At 43.2% G+C, this 21833-nt stretch overlaps 1 protein-coding gene across 18 annotated transcripts in view; it reads right to left on the reverse strand.

Annotated features, from left to right (window-relative positions):
* Positions 1-15357: 15357 nt before the first annotated feature.
* ZMYM2 (zinc finger MYM-type containing 2) overlaps positions 15358-21833 on the reverse strand; it is a 64741-nt gene continuing 58265 nt past the window's right edge. For all 18 annotated transcript variants that reach the window (XM_069601703.1, XM_069601719.1, XM_069601706.1 and 15 more), the window contains 6 exons: positions 20863-21031; positions 20531-20682; positions 18181-18295; positions 17310-17561; positions 16902-17022; positions 15358-16019 (listed from right to left, as the gene is read on the reverse strand). In XM_069601703.1, coding sequence (XP_069457804.1) covers positions 15827-16019; positions 16902-17022; positions 17310-17561; positions 18181-18295; positions 20531-20682; positions 20863-21031 — 1002 coding nt within the window. In that variant the 3' untranslated portion in view covers positions 15358-15826. The remainder of the gene's footprint in view (positions 16020-16901; positions 17023-17309; positions 17562-18180; positions 18296-20530; positions 20683-20862; positions 21032-21833) is intronic.

The following is a 21833-nucleotide window of genomic DNA, read 5'->3' on the forward strand; positions in this document are numbered from 1 at the left end:
CCTGCACTGACTGCAGAGGCGGGTTCTGTGCACCCGTGGCTGGACGACAGCACAGGGTCCCCAGTAGCTCCTTGTTTATAAGCCAGTGAACAGTGGTAATGCTGAGCCCGGTGCTTGTCACACCTCACCTCGCACCTCCTCTGCATCTCATCAGTCCTTGTCCCAAAAACTGTACCTTGTCCCACCTGGTTTATCTTTTACGAATAACTTTACCTTCCTGATGATGTATGGGGGGCCACACTCCACGGCAGACTGTGTTTTATATCATAAACAGTGATCCACTGACAATATGATGAAAGGATGACTGTGTGGAGCTGGCTGGTAGTACCTGCTCGGAAGGCACATCCCTTCTCAACCTCGCTGAAGGCATGGTTAAGAAACTAGCTATTTAACCGTTAACACTACAGGAGAATCTCCATCTGGCATGTCTGCGCAGCCAGGTCTCTGAGACCACCTCCATACTCAGATGATTTAGTCTGGATGAGACACCAAACAGCCACCAGGAACCCTCACATTTTGGAGTTGACCCATTTGGCAAAACTAGCTGAAGCTGGAACAGTCCTTCCCTGTTCCCCTGTGTTCCAGGCCTCGAGATTTTCTCCACTTACCATCTAAGCTTTGCCTTGGGACACTATCCCTGATGAGAAGTGGTCCGTGGCCTCTGGATGGAGATGGGTGGGACCGCAGGAGGCCTGAGGGCCAGAAATGGACACCCTGAGACTGTCCTGCCCAGCCTCTGTCTTGCCGGGTCCCCCATGGATTGAGGGACGGGCAGGACGGGCAAGGCTGCCTGGAAGGGGCACCCCCTGATCCCCGCCTCTGCATTTCAGATGGGCTGGGTCCAGCTTGGGTTCTGCGACTGTCTAAACTTCCTCTGATGCAGGTTGGAGCAGTGGAGGGTATGGTTTCAGAGATACTCTTTCCTGGCCAGGCTGGTGGATTCCTTCTGTAAAACCAGCTCTACTGAGACAGACCTCAAGTTTCTCTGAGTGGGCCAAAGTGCCACCAGCTCTGGGGCTAAGCCCCTCATCCATGGGCTCCTGTGCCCCTCCGGTCACCTTTCTTTCAGCTCCTCACCCCAGGGCTCCACACTTCCATGACAGGGCACACAGGTTCAATCCCTGGTCAGGGAACTAAGGTCCCACAAGCTATGTGGCAAAAAAATAAATAAATAAAAGTTTAAAAAAGAAATGAAATGAAGTTCCATGAGTGAGATTAAACAGAAACAACAGAAAGCAGAAATAGACCTACAAGGAATTCAGATTCTAGACTTATCAGAGTATAATTGCATTATGCCTACTATGTCTAAAGAATTAAAAGGCAAGGTTAATAATAAGTGCAGAGAACAAGAAATTATAAAACTAATGACCAAACAGGAGATCTAGAAATTTTAAAAAATAACAATAGTTGAAATTTAAGACAATGGATAGATTTAACACACAGCTGAAGAAATACTAAAGGTACAGTTGAAGGGATGACTAGAATGCTGCTCTGAGAGTCACAGAAATGGGAAGCATGAAAAAGAGGTTCCATGTCATGAGGACAGAGAGGGAGGGTCCCAGGTATGCCTAATCAGTAACCAAGAGGACAGGGAACAGAAAGGAACAGAGACAATATTTGAAAAGACACAGCTGAGAATTTGCCAGGATTAATCGAAGATCCCACCCATAGCTTCCAAATCCCAATAAAGCTCAAGTCAAAGGAAAAAAAAATCTATACCAAGACATGTGACACTAAAAGTACAAAGATCAAAGCAGGAAGAAAAATGTACAGGACATTTAAGATCCCACCACCCAGAGATAAATCTTTGCTAACATTTTAATTTTTTAATAGATATTTTCTAAATGATCATATTTATTCTGATATTTTTTCCTACTATATTATGAACATTTCTTCAGGTTAATACATTTTCTTCAAATTCATAATTTTAAAGGCTTCCTTTCTACCATATAAATATATGATAGTTTGTTTAAGCAGAATTTATGTTGGACATGTAAATTATTTCCAGTTTTTGACTATTTTAAATAGTATATGTTATACATAAATCTCTTCCACATGCCTGTTTCACTAGGACACATTCATAGAAGTGGAATTACTGATCAAAGACACAAACGGCACTGAGACTTGTGATGTATCTGCCCCTCTGCTTCCCAAAGAGACCAGCACTCCCATGGGAGGACACCTCCCCACCCAAGGTCACTTCAGCAAATTCCGGACAGCTTGGTGGACACACTTCCCAAATTAATTAACTCTCACTTACACATGGATCCAAAGCCAAACAACCCAATGCTTCAAAACTAGTAAAAGGACATCAGTTCCTACACTGCGTGGGGACTAAAGTGACCCAAGTCCCTCAGGAATGTTAAAAATAACGAGCATTTGAAAACCTTTTCAGCTCTTTCAAAATTTTGCCTCCCTGTTTTCCAAAACGACTGTGCTTCATTCACTTCAACAAAACAGTTTAAAATGCAGTCGTCATCTATTCTATGCCTCCAAGAGCCAGGCGGCTGTTTATAATAAAGGTGGTCTTAGTTCAAGCCGCGTGACCAAGGGCATTCAACCTCTAATCACATCCGTAATCTCGCTTTCACATTCTCTCTGGTCCATCCTACTTGACCCTGCTTATTGAAGCACTTTCATTGTGCTGGCTCAAAGGACAAGAGATGAGCAGGGACAAAAGTGAGGTCTGAGGGTTGGGTTTATGCTTGTCCCCTATCCAACTCCTCCGTCGATGAATAAATTCCCTGGAATCTGGCCAAGTCACATGATGGAAAACTCTGATTCCCAAAAAAAGCATTCCTGGTGCTTTTTTAAAGCATCGCAATCTGCCCAGGTCGAAAGAGAAAGCTCTGACGGCTCACAATAGGAGCACAGCTAGCTAGGTAGCCAGCTGTATCTGCCAGGTTTCCTCCAATCTCCTGTGAAGGGAAGGATAGCTAGCATTTTAGATGTTCCAAGCCAGACAGTCTCTGTGGCACTGCTCAGTTGTTTCACCACTGCTTGAAGGCAGGCAGACTCTGAGCCCCTGTGGCCTGAGTGCCAGGAACCATCCCAGTTCCCCAGAGATCCAGGGAATGACCTGGCTGGCAGACAGCAGCTTCCCCTGGTCCTCACCTGACTGTCACCTCCAGGGTCCCCTCCAGCCCTGAGATTCTTTGAATCTGTCACTAGGCTTGGCATTCGGCATTTGGAGTTAGGTTGTCCCATGTCAGCTGGTGTAGGGATTTGAGGGTGGAGGCAAAGGAAATCCCGCTGGTATGCAAAGATGGACCCCTGCAGCCCCGTGGTCTGGCTCCTAGACATGCCCTGTTGGTCCTTCTCTCTCTTCTCCTTACACGTGGCCATTCCCAGAGGCCCTGTCCTTTTCTCTCCTCCCTTTAGAGTTCTCCTGAGAGCCTGTCCACACCTAGTCTGATCGGTGATCAAGGAGGTACCCCTGGTCTTCAGGGCCCCACCTGGATCCCAGACAGAGCACAGCGAAAGCTGACAGAGGGTTGGCCAGGGCTGGACACTGCTCCTGATGGGCCTCCTTCAAAACCTCAGAACGACCACCAGCTCCCTTCCCCTCGATCCCAAATCGTGTCCCCTCTTCAGCCCGTTTCTCCGCTGGCAACTCTCACATTTGTTTCTGCCACCTGCTCCCTGCCCATTCAACTGTGTTTTCTGCCTGCAGGCTGGGCCCTGTTCAGCCCATCTGGAACAAAACCTCTCAGATTTATATTTTAAAGCTCAGTTTTGAAGTCACACACCTACTTACAAACCATCTGTGAGTCCCATTTAAATAAAGCTTCAAGGCTGCATGATCCAGCTCCAGCTGTTACTGGCTTTTTGGGGCACCGTTTCCCTGCGTGGACTCTGCACCTGCACTGAAGGAGACCACCCACAGTACCCACTGTTCTCCCAATGCAGGTCCTTCCTCAGGAACTGCTCCTCTTAGTCTCTGAGAGTTGAATGTCTTCTGTCTTTCCCAAACCATTCTCGACCCCAATTTCAAGTCCAACCCCTCCAGTCTCCCCACACCACCGAGGTGGACGGCAGCTCCTTCAGCTTCCTTGCACCAGAGCCCTGAGTCTGCAGCCCTCTCGTCCCCTGGGTCACATGTCACCCAAAGGTGGAGGTGCGCCTGCCGGTATCCAGGCTCCCTGACTGCTCTGTGACCATGTGTCCCCTGAACTGTCTTGTCCACTGCTGATGCCAATCAATACTGACCACGTGAAGAAGCGTGGGTGAGGGAATGGTGCTGTTTCTACCATTCCTGGGGAGAGGATCCTTTGTGTTTGGGGGCTGGGGTTTTGTTTTGTTCTCTTTTAAGACTGGCACAGATACATATTTTATAGGCGAGTCTTAATCTTAAAAAAATCAGCAGCAATGAGTAAAGTACAAGGGAGGCCTTTTCCCAGTGGCCTTATGCTTAAAAAAATTTAAGAAGTCATAGTAAACTACAGAAATAGTTTATGTAATCAACAATCCTCAGAGGAACTACATAAAAAATACTTATGCTCTATCAGTGCAAGAGTGGAATATGAATGTAACTGTATTTATATACCAGTTATGTGCACGTACGGGTAAGGACCAGGTGGGCAGAATGTGAATACTCCAAGAAGATGAACTTTCAGATATATTTGTTGTATTAAGATGTTTCCCCCTTATGGGAGAAATTTAGTATTCTTTATTCTTTTCACAAAATAATCTGGCCCAAAATATTTTTTCAAGTCTAAAGCAGAATATTTACCAAAAAGAATGAGAATTGTCCAGAAAGCCATTACTTATACATCCTAATTCCAAAATGTAGTCACTTTCTACCACCTCTAAAAAGCTCTCTAGAATCTTCTTTGCCTCCTCCCCCATTTCCTGCGTGTTACCGCGTGCATCCATCAGCCTCTCCCCACAGGGTCACTGAGTGGCTGTGGCCTTCTGTTACATGCTGACTGAAAGTTTGACCACATGATTATTTCAGAGATTCAGTTCAACAAGGTGGAGTTCTGGGCCACATCACCAGGCTAGAGGAGAAGGAGAAAGACAAACGGGGATTTAAATAAACACCTCTTATTTCAGAAGGTTTGCTTTTTCACAAATATCTAGATTTGAGAGCTTCTATAATCTGTCCTGGTGATGCTAGTAGTGAAGAATCCAGCTGCCAATGCAGAAGACACAGGTTCCATCCCTGGGTCAGAAAGACCCCTGGAGAAGGAAATGGCAACACACTCCAGTATTCTTCCCTGGGAAATCTCATGGACAGAGAGCCTAGTGGGCTATTAGTCCATGGGATCGCAAACAGTTGGACATGACTTAGCAGGGACCCACATAATCTACCATAAAGCTGATTTCAGTTACAAAGGCGACCTGCTTCTTTCCTGACTCATACTCCCCCGTGTCACTGAAAATGTCCCTCATGTTGCCAGCGGGTAAACCTGGTCCCTTCTGGCACACCGGGTCATGTATGTGTGTGCGTTTGTGAATGTGTCCAACCAACAAACACTAGACTTCCAAACTGTGGGGCCTGGAGCTGCTTCACCAGCTACCAGCTTGTCAGAACACAGTTTTTTCACCCAAAGGAGTGAGCTCAAGTGTACCCAGACAACAGCTAGTACTTCAATACAGATTTTTTTTTCCTTTCAAGTTCTGGGGAAAGGGCATGATTTTCCTTCTGCAGCTTGTCAACTGAAATTTTGTAAGAATTTTGTCAGTCGACTTCCTGTAATAATAGTAACAAGGACCACCCTAATAATAGTAACAAGACCCACTGTGCCCAAGGGTGGCTGCAAGGCCAGCCCCTCTGTACTGGGGTGGGAGGCGGGGGCTGGCCCGCCTGTGATGGGGGTGGGGGCGCAGTCTACAGGCACAAAACACGACCAGAACGGAACCAGGCAGAGAAAGATGGACTTTGCAGAAGGGGCAGCAGGTGCGGCTGACCTGAGCCATCTGGTGGGAAGCCCCCGGGAGAAGCGACACGGCACGGATGCCGTCGCCTCTAGAAGATCCTCTGTCTGCCGACTGGGTACAAACCAAGGCCTCCCCGGCGGACTTCAGAGAGGCTGGTCCTCCGTCCAAGCCTCTCGAGTCGCTGCCACTTCTGGGTCAGCAACCTCGTTAAAACACGAGCGATCCGATGTTTAAAAAGATTGTGTGGAAACCGTGCCAACAGCGTGCTCAGCCCGCCCCCCTCAGCCAGACTCGGGCTCGGGTGGTCGTCTGCGGAACCGCGGGAGAAAGGCGTACCCCCTTCCCCCTCCCGGCCACTGAACACGAGACAGGAGTCCCTGTCTGCAGGCTCGCCCCGCGCCCCCGTCCCGTCCCTCTCCTTCCCCATTCGTCTCTCTCTCTGCAGTCCGTCCTGTGTGACCGCGGGGACTCCACCAGGACTGCTGTCCACACCCGCTCCCTGCAGCCCCAGGTGCGCCCTGGTTGGAGGACGGGCGGCTGAGACCCACTAGCAACTCCGGACACACCTCGTTCCTCTCTGGGGCGAAATCACAACCCAGGTGAGGAAGGGGCGCACCTTGACTTGGCACAAAAAATAGCGAATTAACATTCACGCTCCAGCTGAGACTCAACTGCATGTGTGCTGAGTAGCTCACTCCTGTCTTACTCTTTTGAGATCCCACAAACTAGCCCGCCGGGCTCCTCTGTCCATAGGCTTCTCCAGGCAGGAATACTGGAGTGGGATGCCATAAAGATGACTCTTAAGTATGCAACCATGCTGGGGAGTGGGGGTGGTGGGGATCAGCTGCTGTCGCCAGGATGGAGGGAGACTGCCCATCCCACCCAGGTGGACCTGGCCTGCTGAGGGCAGAGGTGGGTGAGGGGCCAACACTGAGGTTTCCTAGAACCCTGGTGGCCTGGGGCCTGAAATTCAAGAGGAGCCAGCCCCTTCCTTACTCTCCCTCCGCCCAGGCCCCACACCAATATCGCAAAGGGAAGGGTGCGGGTCCAAGCTAGTCCGGCAGAGACCACCCGGTCCTGATCCTCCACCTCCAGTCAGTGCTCCCTCCCGTCCTGTCCCTGGACCCATGTCTCCCTTTCCTTCAGTCACCTCACTTCGGGGAGAAGAGTCACTCCTTGACAAATGCACCTAAGAGGTAAACTTTCTGAGAACTTTAATATCTGAACACATCCTGGTAGTTTGAGATAACGAATTCCAAACTGGAATAATCATTTTTTTTGTCGGAATCTTAAAGGCACTGGGGCATCGTTTTCTAACTCGCAGCACTGCTGTTAAAAAACCTGATGACACTCACACGCCCTAGCTTCTGTTTGTGGTGTTGGATTTTTTTTTTTTTTCCTGCCTCTGGGGAACCCTTTAGAATCTTTTCTTCACATGCAGATTTTTTCCCAGCAGTGTGTCTTGGTCTGAGCCCCTGAAGTAATCACCCTGTGGGCTGGGGGGCCTTTCACCCGGGGTGACCTGCTTCTTCTTCCTCCCCTGCACTTTTATTCTTTCTCGAAGTCTGCCTGTTTCACGTTGCACCTCCTGAACCTTTAGTTTTCTTCTCTTTGCCTTTCATCTTCTTGCAGGACTTTATGAAGATCTTCTCAAACTTGTTATTTACTTGGTATTCCAATATTTTTCTTTTCTTGTCTGACATTCCTTTTCCATAGCCTCTGTTTACTATGTTTATCTTTCCTTGAATATCACTTCCGGTTTTCTTCGTCTTCCACTGCAGTTTCTCTTTCCACCTTCCTTTTATTCTGATGTCCATCTTCCCTGTTGAAAGCTTCCATCCTTGCTCTAGAACGAGAAGACACCTGACAGCAGGCTGCAGACACAAGTGGAGGCTCCTGCCAGGCTCAGGGGCAGCTCACGGTGCACACTGTGGGATCTCTGCCTCCCATCCTGGGCTAGCCTGCCCTCCAGCCTTCTAGGGGCCAGACCAGGTCTCCCTCCAGCCTCCACCTGTCACACATGGTGCCTGAGGCCCTGGGTCTCACCCTCCCCTGAACCTCCAGACCCCATGGGTGTGCAGAAAGTGCATTGCAGGGGAATGGCTTCTTTTACAGACTCTTAAACCACATACCAGGGCATCCCTGGTGGCTCAGATGGTAAAGGATCTGTCCATAATGCTGGCTACCTGGGTTTGATCCCCAGGTCAGGATCCCTTGGAGAAAGGAATAGCAACCCACTGCAGTATCCCTGCCTGGGATATTCCATGGACAGAGGAGCCTGGAGGGCTATAAGTCTGTGGGATCACTCCTATATCCTATCTTCAGGCTATCTTGCTCCTCCAACTCTGAGATGCTGGGGTGTAAATCACTAGCTCTGCTGGATATGTTCAGCGTGTGGACACCACAGTGCAGTGACTGAACATGTGGTGTCTGGAACTGCCCATGGGAACGCTGGTTCTGTCACCTCCTGGGTGCTGAGCTCGCTAAGTTATTCAGCCTTTGTACATCAGTATCTCCATCTGAAAAGTGAAGTAATAATACAGCTACCCTACAGTGGCTCATAGAGAGGGCCATTAAGCAACCCACAGCCCGGATCTGGCCCACAGCCTGTGTCATACACCCTGTGGGCTAAGAATGGCTTTACATTTTTAAAAGGTTGGAAAAAAAGAAAAAAGTGGAATTCTCTGGAAGTCCTGTGAATGTGACTCCACATTCCCAATGTCGGGGGCCCAGGTTCAACTCCTGGTTGGGGAACTGAATCCCACATGCTGCAACTATGACCCAGCGCAGCCAAATATTTTTTTTTAAGAACACCTCCCCCCAAAGTAAAATACATGAAACCTAACATGAATTTTGCAATCAACTTTGATGATAGTGAACCACTGACTTTGAAACCCAACTAAGCAAAGTGGGCGCTCCCCCAAAACCTTCCATCCCCCTCATTGTAGCTGTTAGGAAATCTTATTCTCAATTATATTTTGAATTTTGTCAGTAAAAACTGTATGGAAATTTCTCTTGTACGTACCTACACAGTAAGCTCCACTTTGCCTGAGATATTGACCCTTTGGTCCTATTTACATGGGTTTACTAACCTCTGAGCTTAAAAATGGGGGACAGTATTAGAGATGTGAGAGGAAAAGGTCTGGTAGAGGGAAACAGTGAGTGGACAGAGCAGTGGGTGGGGGGCGGGCACCTGCTCCGGGGGGGGGGGTGTTTGGGGCCCCAATTGTCTCCCTACCTTCCAGAACATCCCACAGCTCAGTCCTTACTCCTGCCTGGGTACCTGCTCACAAAATACTTGTTCTATCAACAGCAGCAGCTCCCAGATGACCGGGGTAGACCAGAAGTGGCCAGCAGGGGTGAAGGGGCACACTGCCCACAAGACGACCTAAACTGGGCCCAGCTGCACCCCTTACTGAGCCGGTGTCAACACCACTCTGTGGGCTTTCCCACAGAAAGGAGGCCAGTGACTATTCAGCTCATCCCCATGGCCACTCTTGAGAAACAATATCCTCGAAGTAATGGAAATAGGAGAGAAAGGCCCATCTCAAATGAGCCACATGCCCCTTGGTTACGGCAATACGTAAAAGCTGTCTACAACAGCTCACAGTTCTCTGGAGCTCGATGTAAGTGAACGGGAGACTCTGGTCAATGAGTCTTTCCACAAACGTAGGCTTCCTCTCGGTTTCCCAAAGGCAGGCTTTCAAACTTTGAAAAGCATGTTCCAATACACAAGTACAAAACAATTCTCATAAGAAAAATGCCTGTATTGGCTTCTCTTCCATTCAATTCTTCCATCTCTTCTAAAGGAAATGTTAGTGAGGTTTTGTGACTGTAGGTCTTGGGTTTTGAACCCAGGTGTTAAAAATGCAGCTCTCTGGGACCCACTCTGAATCTATTAAATCAACCTCCAGGAGACAGGTCAGAAATCTGCATTTTAAGCTTCACTAGTGATTTCTAAGTATTTCTATTTTGAACGTTAACTATGAACCACCAAGACCTACATCTCAACGCCCTCAGCCCTAACAGACACAAGGTCATGGGCAACCAGCAGCTCCAGAGAATGAACGCAGGGCCGATTAGACTGACTCCTGGAGATGCAGACCAGTGTTCAGAGGTGAACGCAAAGCATGTGCTATTTCATGGATGGTGGGTCAAGCTTCCTACAGATCACATTCTAGGTGCTTGACTTTGGAAGTGCTTACAATCAGTAATTCACTCAACAAATGTTTATGAACACCTTCCCTGTGCAGGGTTTTTCTAGGTGCTGGGATGGAGCCGGGATGCATACTCACCCCTGCCTGTGACCTTATCTCTGGTGAGACACCTGCTCCTGCCCCACGGCCCCCTTGGGAACCTGGGAGGCCACAACTGCGGCAGGCAGCTGGGAAGCCAATAGCACAGTAGAGACCTGGCCTGGCCTAGTCAGGGTAAGAAAGCTGGGCTAAGAGCAGTGTGTATAAATTGCTTGACCTGTGTATTAAATGTTGTTTAATACAGGTGATCGTGTTCAGTAAGGCCCATGGCTCCATCTTATTCTGGCATTCCATCACACTTTCCCTTCTCCCCAGGTAGACCATATCTTTTGAGGACAGGTACTGTGCTCCCAGCACCTTGCTTAGGGCACCTGAGAGAATAATAGTCACTTGAGAGTATGTGTTGGATGAATAAACAGCTCTGGGACATAACATGAGCCACTCAAGAAAGGCTTTTGAGCAGAACAGTCATGCTACAAATTCTGAGGAAAAAGGAAAACAAAAGCAGTTGTTCTTAAGCTTCAGAATTCAATGATGGTTCTACAACTGCCACTGTATTTATGCCTGTTACCACAAGAGGAAAAAAATACGTTTCATTGAATGAAAACAGTAGATCTGCCATTACTTTTATTACAGACCTGCAATCCCTCATCAGCCACTCTGAGACCCCAAAAGTCTTTTGTACTTTTGGCCCTGCTGCACGGCATGCAGGATCTTTGTTCCCTGAGCAGCGATCAAACCTGTGCCCTCTGCATTGCAAGTGTGGAGTCCTAACCACTGAACTTCCTGGGAAGTCCCATGGCACATTTATTTTTTAAGGAAAATTCTGGATCCTAAATCCCCAAAAATTTCTGATAAAGAGGTACAGTATATTTACAGTTGTATAAACAAAAAAGAGCAACTGAAGCCTGGGGCTGCACACTACTGCCACCTGCTGACAGTAGCTTAGAAGCACAGACATAATCAAAATGGAAAACTTGAATCTTGCACACAGGGCTATGAACAGCACACTGGTGACTTAAAAAAAAAAAATCTGAGGTGGTTTTTTTTTTTCTTTTCCAAAACCAACTGCTATGAAATAAATCCTCAGTGGTTGAAGCACTATATTGGATATTATGTGTTCCATGCACATCACACAACCTAGAAGCTGTTACCTTAGCTGCATGTGGTTCCACAGTTTGGTATCACCTCTGACTCACCAGCGCTAGCTGCCCCTCTAGGCACTGTTAGAAGTTGGTCTGGAAGCCACAGGTGAGCAGGGATGCCACCAAAATGGAAACATCAAACTAACCTGTAATGGCTCCTGACCATCTGCTACAGAGCCATGAGCAATGTCAAGATTACAGGAATCTAAATAAACTACAGGTGGTGGCTGAAGTCTATGAAGACTACACTAGATCTTAACAGACTATCAGACGATGTCTAAGTATCCACAATCTTCTCTGCTTTAAACTATCATGGATACATTCCCTGGTGCTCCTTAGGAGTTCAATATCCTTACAAGTATATCTTGTTCACCCTCATAATTGTAACCTTTGGAACCCTATCTTCATCTTTTACTTTCTCTTCCTAACTACCATAGTTCGCAGTAGCTCTCTGGCACAGAGAAAATATGAAACGAAGATCTGTGGTTTAGGTTTTATGATAACCAATTTCCACGTGCTAAGTGTACCTCGGACAGGTTATCTAACAGTAACAGGATTCACAAAACTAGGTCTAATGCCCTTTCTGTTCAGGCTATTTTAGGAGAGATTGCTCCACTCTCCAAAAAAAACATGTTGCTAAATAAATCATATGGATGCAAACATAAATCTGCAAAAATTTAATACAAAGTCTCTTAAGTATAATATTAACCACACTTAATTTGAAATTCCACAATCAGAAATCCAAGGCAAAGCCTTCATCTTACAAATAAACTGAGACCCAGACAGAATAAAGGACCCTCTCCTTTATTTATTCCTGGAGCCAACTGCTCTTCCCCTGGAACCCGGCAGGATCTACATCTGCTTCATTCAACAAAAACAGGGCCCTCCAATGATATACCCACAGGGTCTGTGGGCCCTTCTGGTTCTATTCCTAATATACACTTTATTCACAGATTAAATCTTGGTTTCTCTTTAGTTCTTTTTTCCTCAAAAGGCCTAAACTCATGGACTGTTTAACTCAGTAATGAATTAGGACATTATGTGTCCAGATATTAAGAACTTTCTCTTGTCCAGTATCATTTTCAGACGTAACAGCAATTTACTTGCAGTACCCCTCTAAGATCTAGCTTCTAAGTAATGACGTGGGGGTAAAGTACAAACTGAGACACCATTTTAAGTATTTCTACTCACACTGACACAATTAACCTGTTCTGGACATCAAATTCTAATTTGTAAGATTTTGTTAGCGGTATCATTTTCAAGCATGCTATACTCAGGAATGGCAAAAAAAAAAAAAAAAAGTACTTAATATTGGGGAAAAAAACCATTAACAACTGTCTATTTCTAAGAACACAGCAGAATGGAATAACTGAAATCCAAAGAACTGCTCTAAAAATGAGTATGGGGCTTATTGAGGGGGAAAATCCAACTGTATTATAATTAAAGAAATTTACTCTCTAAAAAACCATTTTCACACACACTTTCATGACCATATTGTTTGAGGGAAATAAGATGACCATGCAGGCAGTGTCCACTTGGGAACGTAAGTGATACGTGTGTTATAGTACATTCTGGAAATAACTGGAAAAATAAAAAGTGTAAATTTTTATAGTGATTTAAGACTGCAAGACATTTAAGATCTCAGGTTAAACGGACCGGTATTAAGAGTAATACAAACCCAAACTGTACAATGTTATCACTACTCCATCACTGTGACCCTTAACATGGTGCACATACAACCACCCTAACCCAAGCCACAGTCGCCCAGGATAGAACGAGACCCCATCAGGAGGCAGTAACAAGACGTGTGATGCACAACACAATTCACAGCCTCCTCTCCCTGTCACAGTGTGTGTAATCTGCTGTAACAACTCCACACAGCAGAGAAACATTAGGTACTATTTAAAATAATGTACTGTTATAGCCAAAAGAAGAGTTGAGTTTCTTGCCTAGAAAAGTCCTTTAATGTCTTACATTACCCAATACAGTTAGAAGTCTAAATAAAAAGAAAAGCGTTAATGAAGATTCAATTTTGCATGGGAAATTCACTTTTCTCAATATGAGTAAAATTTTTTTCATTAATTCATTTTAAATGGCAAAATCTTCTTCAGAACAGAAACACAGAATCTTCAACAGCAATCTGAAGGCAACGTTATAGTTATAGGGCACTGTCATCAGAACCACTGAGGAGCAAAATGAACTATCATTTCATTGCCCCTTTCTCATGGTCATGTAGGACCACAAACCAAGGAGGTCCAGGAAGCAACAAAATGTGCTCCAGATGAAGTGGTTTCACAGAACAAACAGTCCTCACAAAATAGGATTATTTTCTTCTTTTGCTCCTGAGAGTCAAGTTAACCAGTCCTTGGACTGCAGTCAAGACAAAGTTCTAAATCCTCAATCATATCAACATCAGAACTATGCGGACATTTCTGTTGAGAAAAGGGGGAAGCCTTTTTCATAATAAAGAGAAAGAAAGTAGCAAGACAAGGTGCTATGAATAGTGGGGCCACAGCAGGATGTATGGCGTTTGGTAAAACACACGAGGTGACATTTAGGGAAAACGTTATTGCTCTGGGTGGAATATACAGCACCAGCTCAAAGAATAAAAGATGGTTAGGATTAATCACCTTTAATCAACATGTGTTTATAGGAAAAGTGCTGAAAGCCATAGTTCTTAAAAAGGCGAGGATGAGAACATTTTTGTATTATTGTAAATGTTACCTACTTCATTAAACAATGAGCAATCTGTATCTATTTAAGTAATATCAGATTTGCTGTCAATCTATCAAATCCACAATATAAAACCAGTTAAGGGACAGAAATGTTATTCAAACTTATAAAACAAGTTAGAACCTTATAGAGTAATTTCTATGCCAAAAATATTTGTTAATTATTGCTTAAATATACAGCTGAATACACTCATGAAATTTCCCAAATCATGACTGAGGAGACTTTTTTCTGAATGCTAACATTTATCCCAAGGAAGAGAGAAATGTTTAAGGGATGTGTAGACACTGCTTAACCACTGTGAAAAGTAGCCCAATTTCCCCCAAACAGTTTTAATAATGAACATCATTGAAGTGACTCAAGAACTGGAAACAAGACCATGTGATCACACTCAAGCTCTATGAAGTCAGCCAAAGGATTCCTTCAAGATAATCACAGTTGGCACTTTCTCAGTCTAGACAGTAGGATTTTATGTAAACTTCCTTGTTCTAAAAAAAAGGTCTGAATGGATAAATCAACATGCGGCAGTATAAAGTTTTTTGATGCAATCTTCTATAAGAAGTAACTAAAACGTAAAAGCCAAACAATCTAACATGGAACGTGATTTCCTTCGAGATACAGTTAATCCATCAGTCTCCTCCTCTGCCCTCCAATCACCTGAATTGGCAGTCATTGTACTGCTAATCCTCAGAGTGAAATGGCTCCTATCTTATTTCACCTCACTCTCTTCCCTAATGACGGTCTCAGGAGTGGCGTTTCTGAACATAATTTTACCTAGCATGAGAGCCGGTATAAGAATCCTCATAAAGTTTTAAAGCTACGGAGTCCTATCTAGGGACCCAAATGTGATCTTGTCCTCAAGGGCAGAGGAAAACCAATGGCTATATAGTGAAGGGGTACTTAGGGTTAACATAAAAAACAGAATTTTATATTTTCATCAGATGTTTTTACAAAGAAAATGTCTCTATGACGTATTAACATCATTTTTTATATGTGTGTGTGTGTACACAAATGTACACACATACACCCACACACGTATATATACAAGTGTATATATGTATATATGTGTGTATATATATAAAACTATTATTGTTTGGGATGCTACGGAAAGCCACCAGTGAGGAAAGGACACCAAGGTTTTAATACGGGGAATAGAGAGGTCGGCCTGCAGTATGGACTCACGAAACAGTTCAACAGCATCCACACCAGGATCAACAGCATTCCCTCATCTGTTTTGGTACAAAAGATGGTATCTCTCTACACAAGCTTATAAGGCTTTAGGAACTAAAGCATAAATCAAACAAACAAAACCCCCAGAAAAACAAAACAAAAACCCCAGCCCATTAGTTTACAGTTTATTTTAAAAATTCTGAAAGACACTGCAAGTTCTAAACTTTTAGTAGGTGCTCCCCACACACAACCATCCGGTCAGAAACCCAGCAGAAGAGCCCCCTTTCCAGGAAGCTTTGCAACAGCAGAGTGGTGCAATATGGATGTTTCTTACTACAAGAAAAAATTATACATGGCACATTCTCATTCATATTTTGTAATGTAAAAAGTTACAAACATACCTAATCAAATAAATAATAATAAAAAAAAAAGAATTTGAATGTATTTGTAAGTATCCTAAAACCACTACATAGAATAATGGCAACTTCACTCACAGATTATTTACACGGTAGTACCCGGTGTGGGTGCACTGCTACAAAACCCAGAACAGGAGGAGTAAACCTGAAATGTTTTCATAATGAAGATCTAGCAGCATGACTGCCTAACGCTGTTATCCCGACTGCTTCTGAATCCTTCCTTTTTTTAGTCTGTGTCTTCATCCAGTTCGTAATTGTCTTTATCATAAATATCTTTTACTAAAAGAACCCGTACGAGCATGTTTTCCAAGGTGTTTCGGTCCAGTGAGGCGGACGTGTACCAGACAGGGCTGTCTGCAGAGCTAGAGCATTCTGGTTGCAAATAAAAAACATCCATTCTCTGATTAAGATTCTGTGGACTTTGGAAGAAAGAAGGAAGTCAGTTTCACAGTATGTATACAAAATTCCTCACAACTTATTTTTTTCTTTTAAGAATAATTCTGCTACCATTACCACATTACATAGGCAGACCACACGCATGATTAACTACATTAAATATTCTATCACTTGAGACATTCTGAAAGTTAATTTCTATAATAAGATTATTTTCCCACCATAATTTAAATTCTGTATTTCACTGAATCTAAGACACCATCAATAGAAACATTATTTTTAATCATTATTTTAATACTGCCATTAAACAAGTAAAGCACTGCCAATTATAATTCTTCAAGATTCATCCCAGTTCCAGAGACAGAATAAAATATGACTGGAAGATCCAAATACTAGTGTAGCCACACAGGGCTACCCAAAACCACTTGAAATACTAATTATTAAAAACAATCATCCTAGAGGTGACATTACTGTTTTTATGGTTCTTGACAGCTAACCTGGAGACAGTTTATAAAACTGATTACCTAAGAAAATACACTCTGAGTTCATGTTTACCTTTTAAAAATTAGAGGGTGCATATATAAAATAATGAACTAGCATAAAAAATTTGTGATCTCTAAAAATTTCACTGGCTGCAAGACTCACAGCCCCCAAACCTTACACTGTTTACTGTCTGACCCTCTACAACAGCAATGATTTCCTTAGTAGAAAGCAATTTCTTAACATATGCTGAGGAGATACAAGCTGGGTGCTTTATAATAACAGGACTAAAAACATTATAATTGAAATAAGAAAAGAGAAAAATTTTTAAAAGGATCAATGAAAAAAAGTCACCTCTTGGTAATGATAAATTCACAGCACCTAACTGTTACTACCACTTAAAAAAATCAAGAATCATAAATACTCACCTCTTAGACAAGTAGCATTCAAACATTTTCACAGGACATCTAGAAGGATTGGCTGTATTTTCAATTTGTTCAAATACTGGCTCATCATCTTCATGTTTTCTTTTTCCAGTAGTAATTTTATCTTAAGAAATAAAAATAACATAAACTCTCTATGACCAGCCTTCAAGAAAGGTGACCCGACTAACTGTGTTCATTCCCACTGCTCTTACACCAAAGGATGGGACCGGGTGTGCTCAGAGCCAGAAGCTGTGGCTTCTGGTAATTCCTAATTTTAACACGACATGGGCTGTCTTATCTTATGGAAGTGACAGTCCTTGAGTTCCTAACAAGGGACCTATGTGGCCTCTAGTCAGGCAAGAAGCAGCTATCCCTACCACAGCCAATCCCAAACAAGACCAGTTACATTACCTTCACTATCTGTTCCGCACAAGGAAGACACTTGGTACCGAAGACAGGCTTTATTTTCCATGGTTAAAGGGTTTTTTTTCCAGTGCCTAAACACAGTGCCAAAGGAAAGCCGTAAGTGCTGTTCCACTGTTTTCAGGCCAAAATACTTAGTGTTAAAGTAGAAGAGAGTGTTCAGAAGAGCTACTGGAGAGTGTGATCCTAGCTGTTTTATCCTCCAGAGATAATCTTCTTCAACTCGAGAAAATATTGACCCTTAAACAGAGAGAAATATTTTTAAAGAATTACAATGAACAGTTTTCCTGTAACCGTCTAGGAACAGATAGTTAATTCAAGAACAAACCTAATCCAATCCTCCATTCACTCCAGGGCAACTAGAATGAATTTCAGCATCCCCTACGTGGCTCTGAAACAACACAGAGCCAGAACCACAACACACTACACAACTAGACCCTGGAGCCAGGCCTGGGGGCTGCTCCTGGTCTTCTAGGTGACAGCAGACTGTGGTCAGAAGGGGATTTAAATCTGTAGAAATCCTGAAAAACAACAGGTCATTTCCATTCAAACAAATTTTCTTTATACATCTGAAACAGGTTTCTAAGAGAAATTTATATCAGAATCTCTACTAAAGGGCTTAAGAAACAAACATCCAGTTTTTTTCTTATTCCAGAGAAATTGAGTCACATTTATTACAAAGTTCTTCATAAACACTAGTTATCAATCACATTCAGTTCTTATTCAACAAAGGACGATCTGATACATTCATAAATAAGTACTCTCTAATTTAAATTATTTCTTATTTTTAGCACAATTTCTATAAAAACAAGGCGATCCCAGCAGAAAGTCACTGCCACTGTATTTAAAGGAGCATTACCGTCTGGAAGTATGCTTGGTTGCCAACTTCGGAGTATCTTATTCAATTCTTGCTCAAATGTCTGGTATCCTGGATCAATAAATATGTTGTCTTTTCGATTACTACCACACAAGTACTAAAAAAAAAAAAAACAAAAACCATACACCTTGAAGGAAAATCAACTAATTGTATATCACTTATACTCTTTATTTCCTAAGAAAAAAATAAATGCCTTATGTCTATTAGCACACTTATAAAATGGGAAATTATCTCTATCTATATACTTAGAAAATGAAAGAAACGTAAGTTACCAATTAATCTGTTCCTAAAAACACTCCAAGCTGAGGTACACACCTAAGAGCTCAGGATGTAAGAGGATGAGAGCCTTCAGTCTGTCAGATAAGAACAGAGCAGGTGGCTCCACTGCTACATACAGGGTCCAGGGGATGCAGGGTGAGGCTCGGGGCAGGGGTTGGCTTCCCACACCCATGACAGCCTCGCCGAGCGGCCCAAGTGGCTCTCTATGCTCCACTCTCCTCAAGTCAGTGCAAACTTATGAATCTTATAGCCTCCTATGACAATCCTTAACAGTGAGGGTTGTTAAAGAATGATGTAAACACCAAAGTCCATCTCCAATGAGTAAAAATAAAGTATAAGGGAAACATGGGATAAGAGCACAAAGCCCGGGAACCAGGACCATACACAGCATGAGAGTGTCATGTGTATAACGGGGCACGAAGACATGAAGGGCAATAATAAGTCACTGAAGATGCATGTTGTAAATCCATTAGAAATCATCTAAGATGTATAAAAAATAAACCAATGGTGGAGGTAAATATATACAATACTGTATACAGAGCAGCTAAGAAAATCCTTTACAATTCCCTAGTATTTTCAAAAAGGTCAGTTTTCATTCCAATCCCAAAGAAGGGCAATGCCAAAGAATGTTCAAACTACCATACAATTGCTCTCATTTCACATGCTAGCAAGGTTATATTCAAAATCCTTCAAGCTAAGCTTCAACAGAATGTGAACCAAGAACTTTCAGATGTACAAGGTGGGTTTCGAAGAGGCAGAGTAACTAGAGAGCAAATTGCCAACATTCATTAGATCACAGAAAAAGCAAGGGAATTCCAGAAAAACATCTACTTCTGCTTCACTGACTACACCAAAGCCTTTGATCATGTGAATCACAACAAACTGTGGAAAATTCTGAAAGAGATGGGAATACCAGACCACCTTACTTGTCTCCTAAGAAACCTATATGGGGGTCAATAATCAACAATTAGACCTGGACATGGAACAAGTGACTGGTTCAAAACTGGGGAAGGAGTACATCAAGGCTATATATATTGTCACCCTGCTTATTTAAATCATATGCAGAGTACATCATGCGAAATGCCAAGGTAGATAAATCACAAGCTGGAATTAAGATTGCCAGGAGAAATATCAACAATCTCAGACAGGCAAATGATACCACTATAATGGCAAAAAGTGAAGAGAAACTAAAGAGCCTGTTAATGAGGGTGAAAGAGGAGAGTGAAAAAGCTGTCTTGAAACTCAGCATACAAAAATCTAGTAAGATCACGGCATCTGGTCCCATCACCTCAAGGCAAAATAGAAGGGGAAAAAGTGAAAGCAGTGACAAGATTTTATTTTCCTGGGCTCCAAAATTACTATGGACAGTGACTGCATCCATGAAATTAAAAGACACTTGCTTCTTAGAAGGAAAGCTACAACAAACCTAGACAATCTATTAAAATGCAGAGACATCACTTTGCGAACAAAGCTATGGTTTTTCTAGTAGTCATGATATGAGAGTTGGACCATAAAGAAGGCTGAATGCCAAAGAACTGATGCTTTGGAATTGTGCTGGAGAAGACTCTTGAGAGTCCCTTGGACTGCAAGGTGATCAAACCAGTCAATCCTAAAGGAAATCAACCCTGAATATTCACTGGAAGGGCTGATGCTGAAGCTCCAATACTTTGGCCACCTGATGCAAAGAGCTGACTCACTGGAAAAAACCCTGATGTTGGCAAACACTGAGGGCAAAAGGAGAAGAGGATGGCAGAGGATGAGATGGTTAGATAGCAACACTGACTCAACGGACATGAATTTGAGAAAACTCCTAGAGATACTGAAGGACAAGGGACCCTGGCAGGCTGCAGTCCACAGGGTTGAAAAGAGGAGGACACAACTTAGCAACTGAACAACAAAAACCCTATTTCAAGTAAATTATCTTTGCCTTGCTTGGTAAGCCAATAAATCCTTATATTACATAATATCTTAGAAGAAAACATTTTTCTCTAGAAGAACTGCCATAACAACCTTCCTTAACAACATTATATTTCAGAGCTGTGGAATTACTGACCTCCTGAATTCCAAGGCAGAGATAGTAGATGCTATCAGGTGCATAGTTTTCCCCATTGGGCCTTCGGATCTCATTGACAAAGTGGGCCAGGCCGTAGTCCAGCTCAGCCGTGGTGTGAGAGAGCAGATCCTCTTTCAACTTCACTGACTTAGCTAAGAAAAGAAATGTAAAGTAATTGCTATTTACTGTCTGAAGATTAAGAAACCTTCTGAAATCATTTTATTCTATAAGAATTCAAATGTATTTTAAGTTCCAGTCATCCTTTTCAAAGGTGGATAACAAAAAGCCTGATTTTAAACAGTAACCAGTGAAGACAGAACCAGAGCACTTACGAGGTGTCAGCCCGTCTAACACCAGAAGGTCTTCCTCAAGCCGCCTCGTCCGGACCCAGTGTCTCCAGGCATTGACCCCATACGCGTACTTGAAAGGGAAGCTGCACTCAGAATTGTCAGAGCTGTCGTCGTGAGACTGGTACCCTGACACCGCCTTCCTCTTGGTGCCCTGGTCATGAAACACCATAGTCACATCTTCTCTTCCTTAAGCCTATTTATCTCATGACTTTAAGTAAGCCATCTCTCAACAAATGCATATGACAGAGAGCTGACTGGAACTTCTGATTTGAGAACAGCTACCTACAACATGAAATCTCTCTCCAGGAATGCTGTATTTCTGCCCAAATTACTTTGTATAACAAAATCATATTAACTTTTGCTGTGAGAGTGACTAATAATGAGATAATAAAGACACAAATAATAAACTAAAGATCTGAAGTAAGAGGATTCCAAATATTCATGTAAGAGAGAACTAAAGAACTTCTCCCAGACTCCACCTTAGGGAATAACTCAGTTCCTCCTGCTTCCCTGATGTACTGTTTGCCACACAAAAACTTGAAATTTGGACATAATCCAATTCTCCTATTTTCCCTCTTGTTCCTGAGCTTTTGGTGTCAGATCTAAGAAACTATGCCTGACACAAGTTAAAAAAGATTTAGGCCCCTGTTTTCTTCCCAGAGTTCTAGTTCTTACATCCAGGTCTCTGACTCACTCTGAGTTCATTTCTGTGCGTTGTGTCAAGTAAAAGTCCCATTTCATTCTACCACAGGTCTCACTTCACTTTCAATTTTTCCTTTCTTTATGGAGAAATTTGTGAAAGTCATCTTTTTCTTTTATTTAGATATTGCTTTATGTTGGAAACTAGAAATACAGAAAGTTGTTAATAAAACTTTCAGAACAATGATACCTGTTCGTTTGTTTAGGTCTGAGAGCCCCGAATGACCGAATTCTCCAGCACGTCTTCCTATGTG

Source organism: Ovis canadensis, chromosome 10 (assembly GCF_042477335.2).
Source record: "Ovis canadensis isolate MfBH-ARS-UI-01 breed Bighorn chromosome 10, ARS-UI_OviCan_v2, whole genome shotgun sequence".
NCBI lineage: Eukaryota > Metazoa > Chordata > Mammalia > Artiodactyla > Bovidae > Ovis > Ovis canadensis.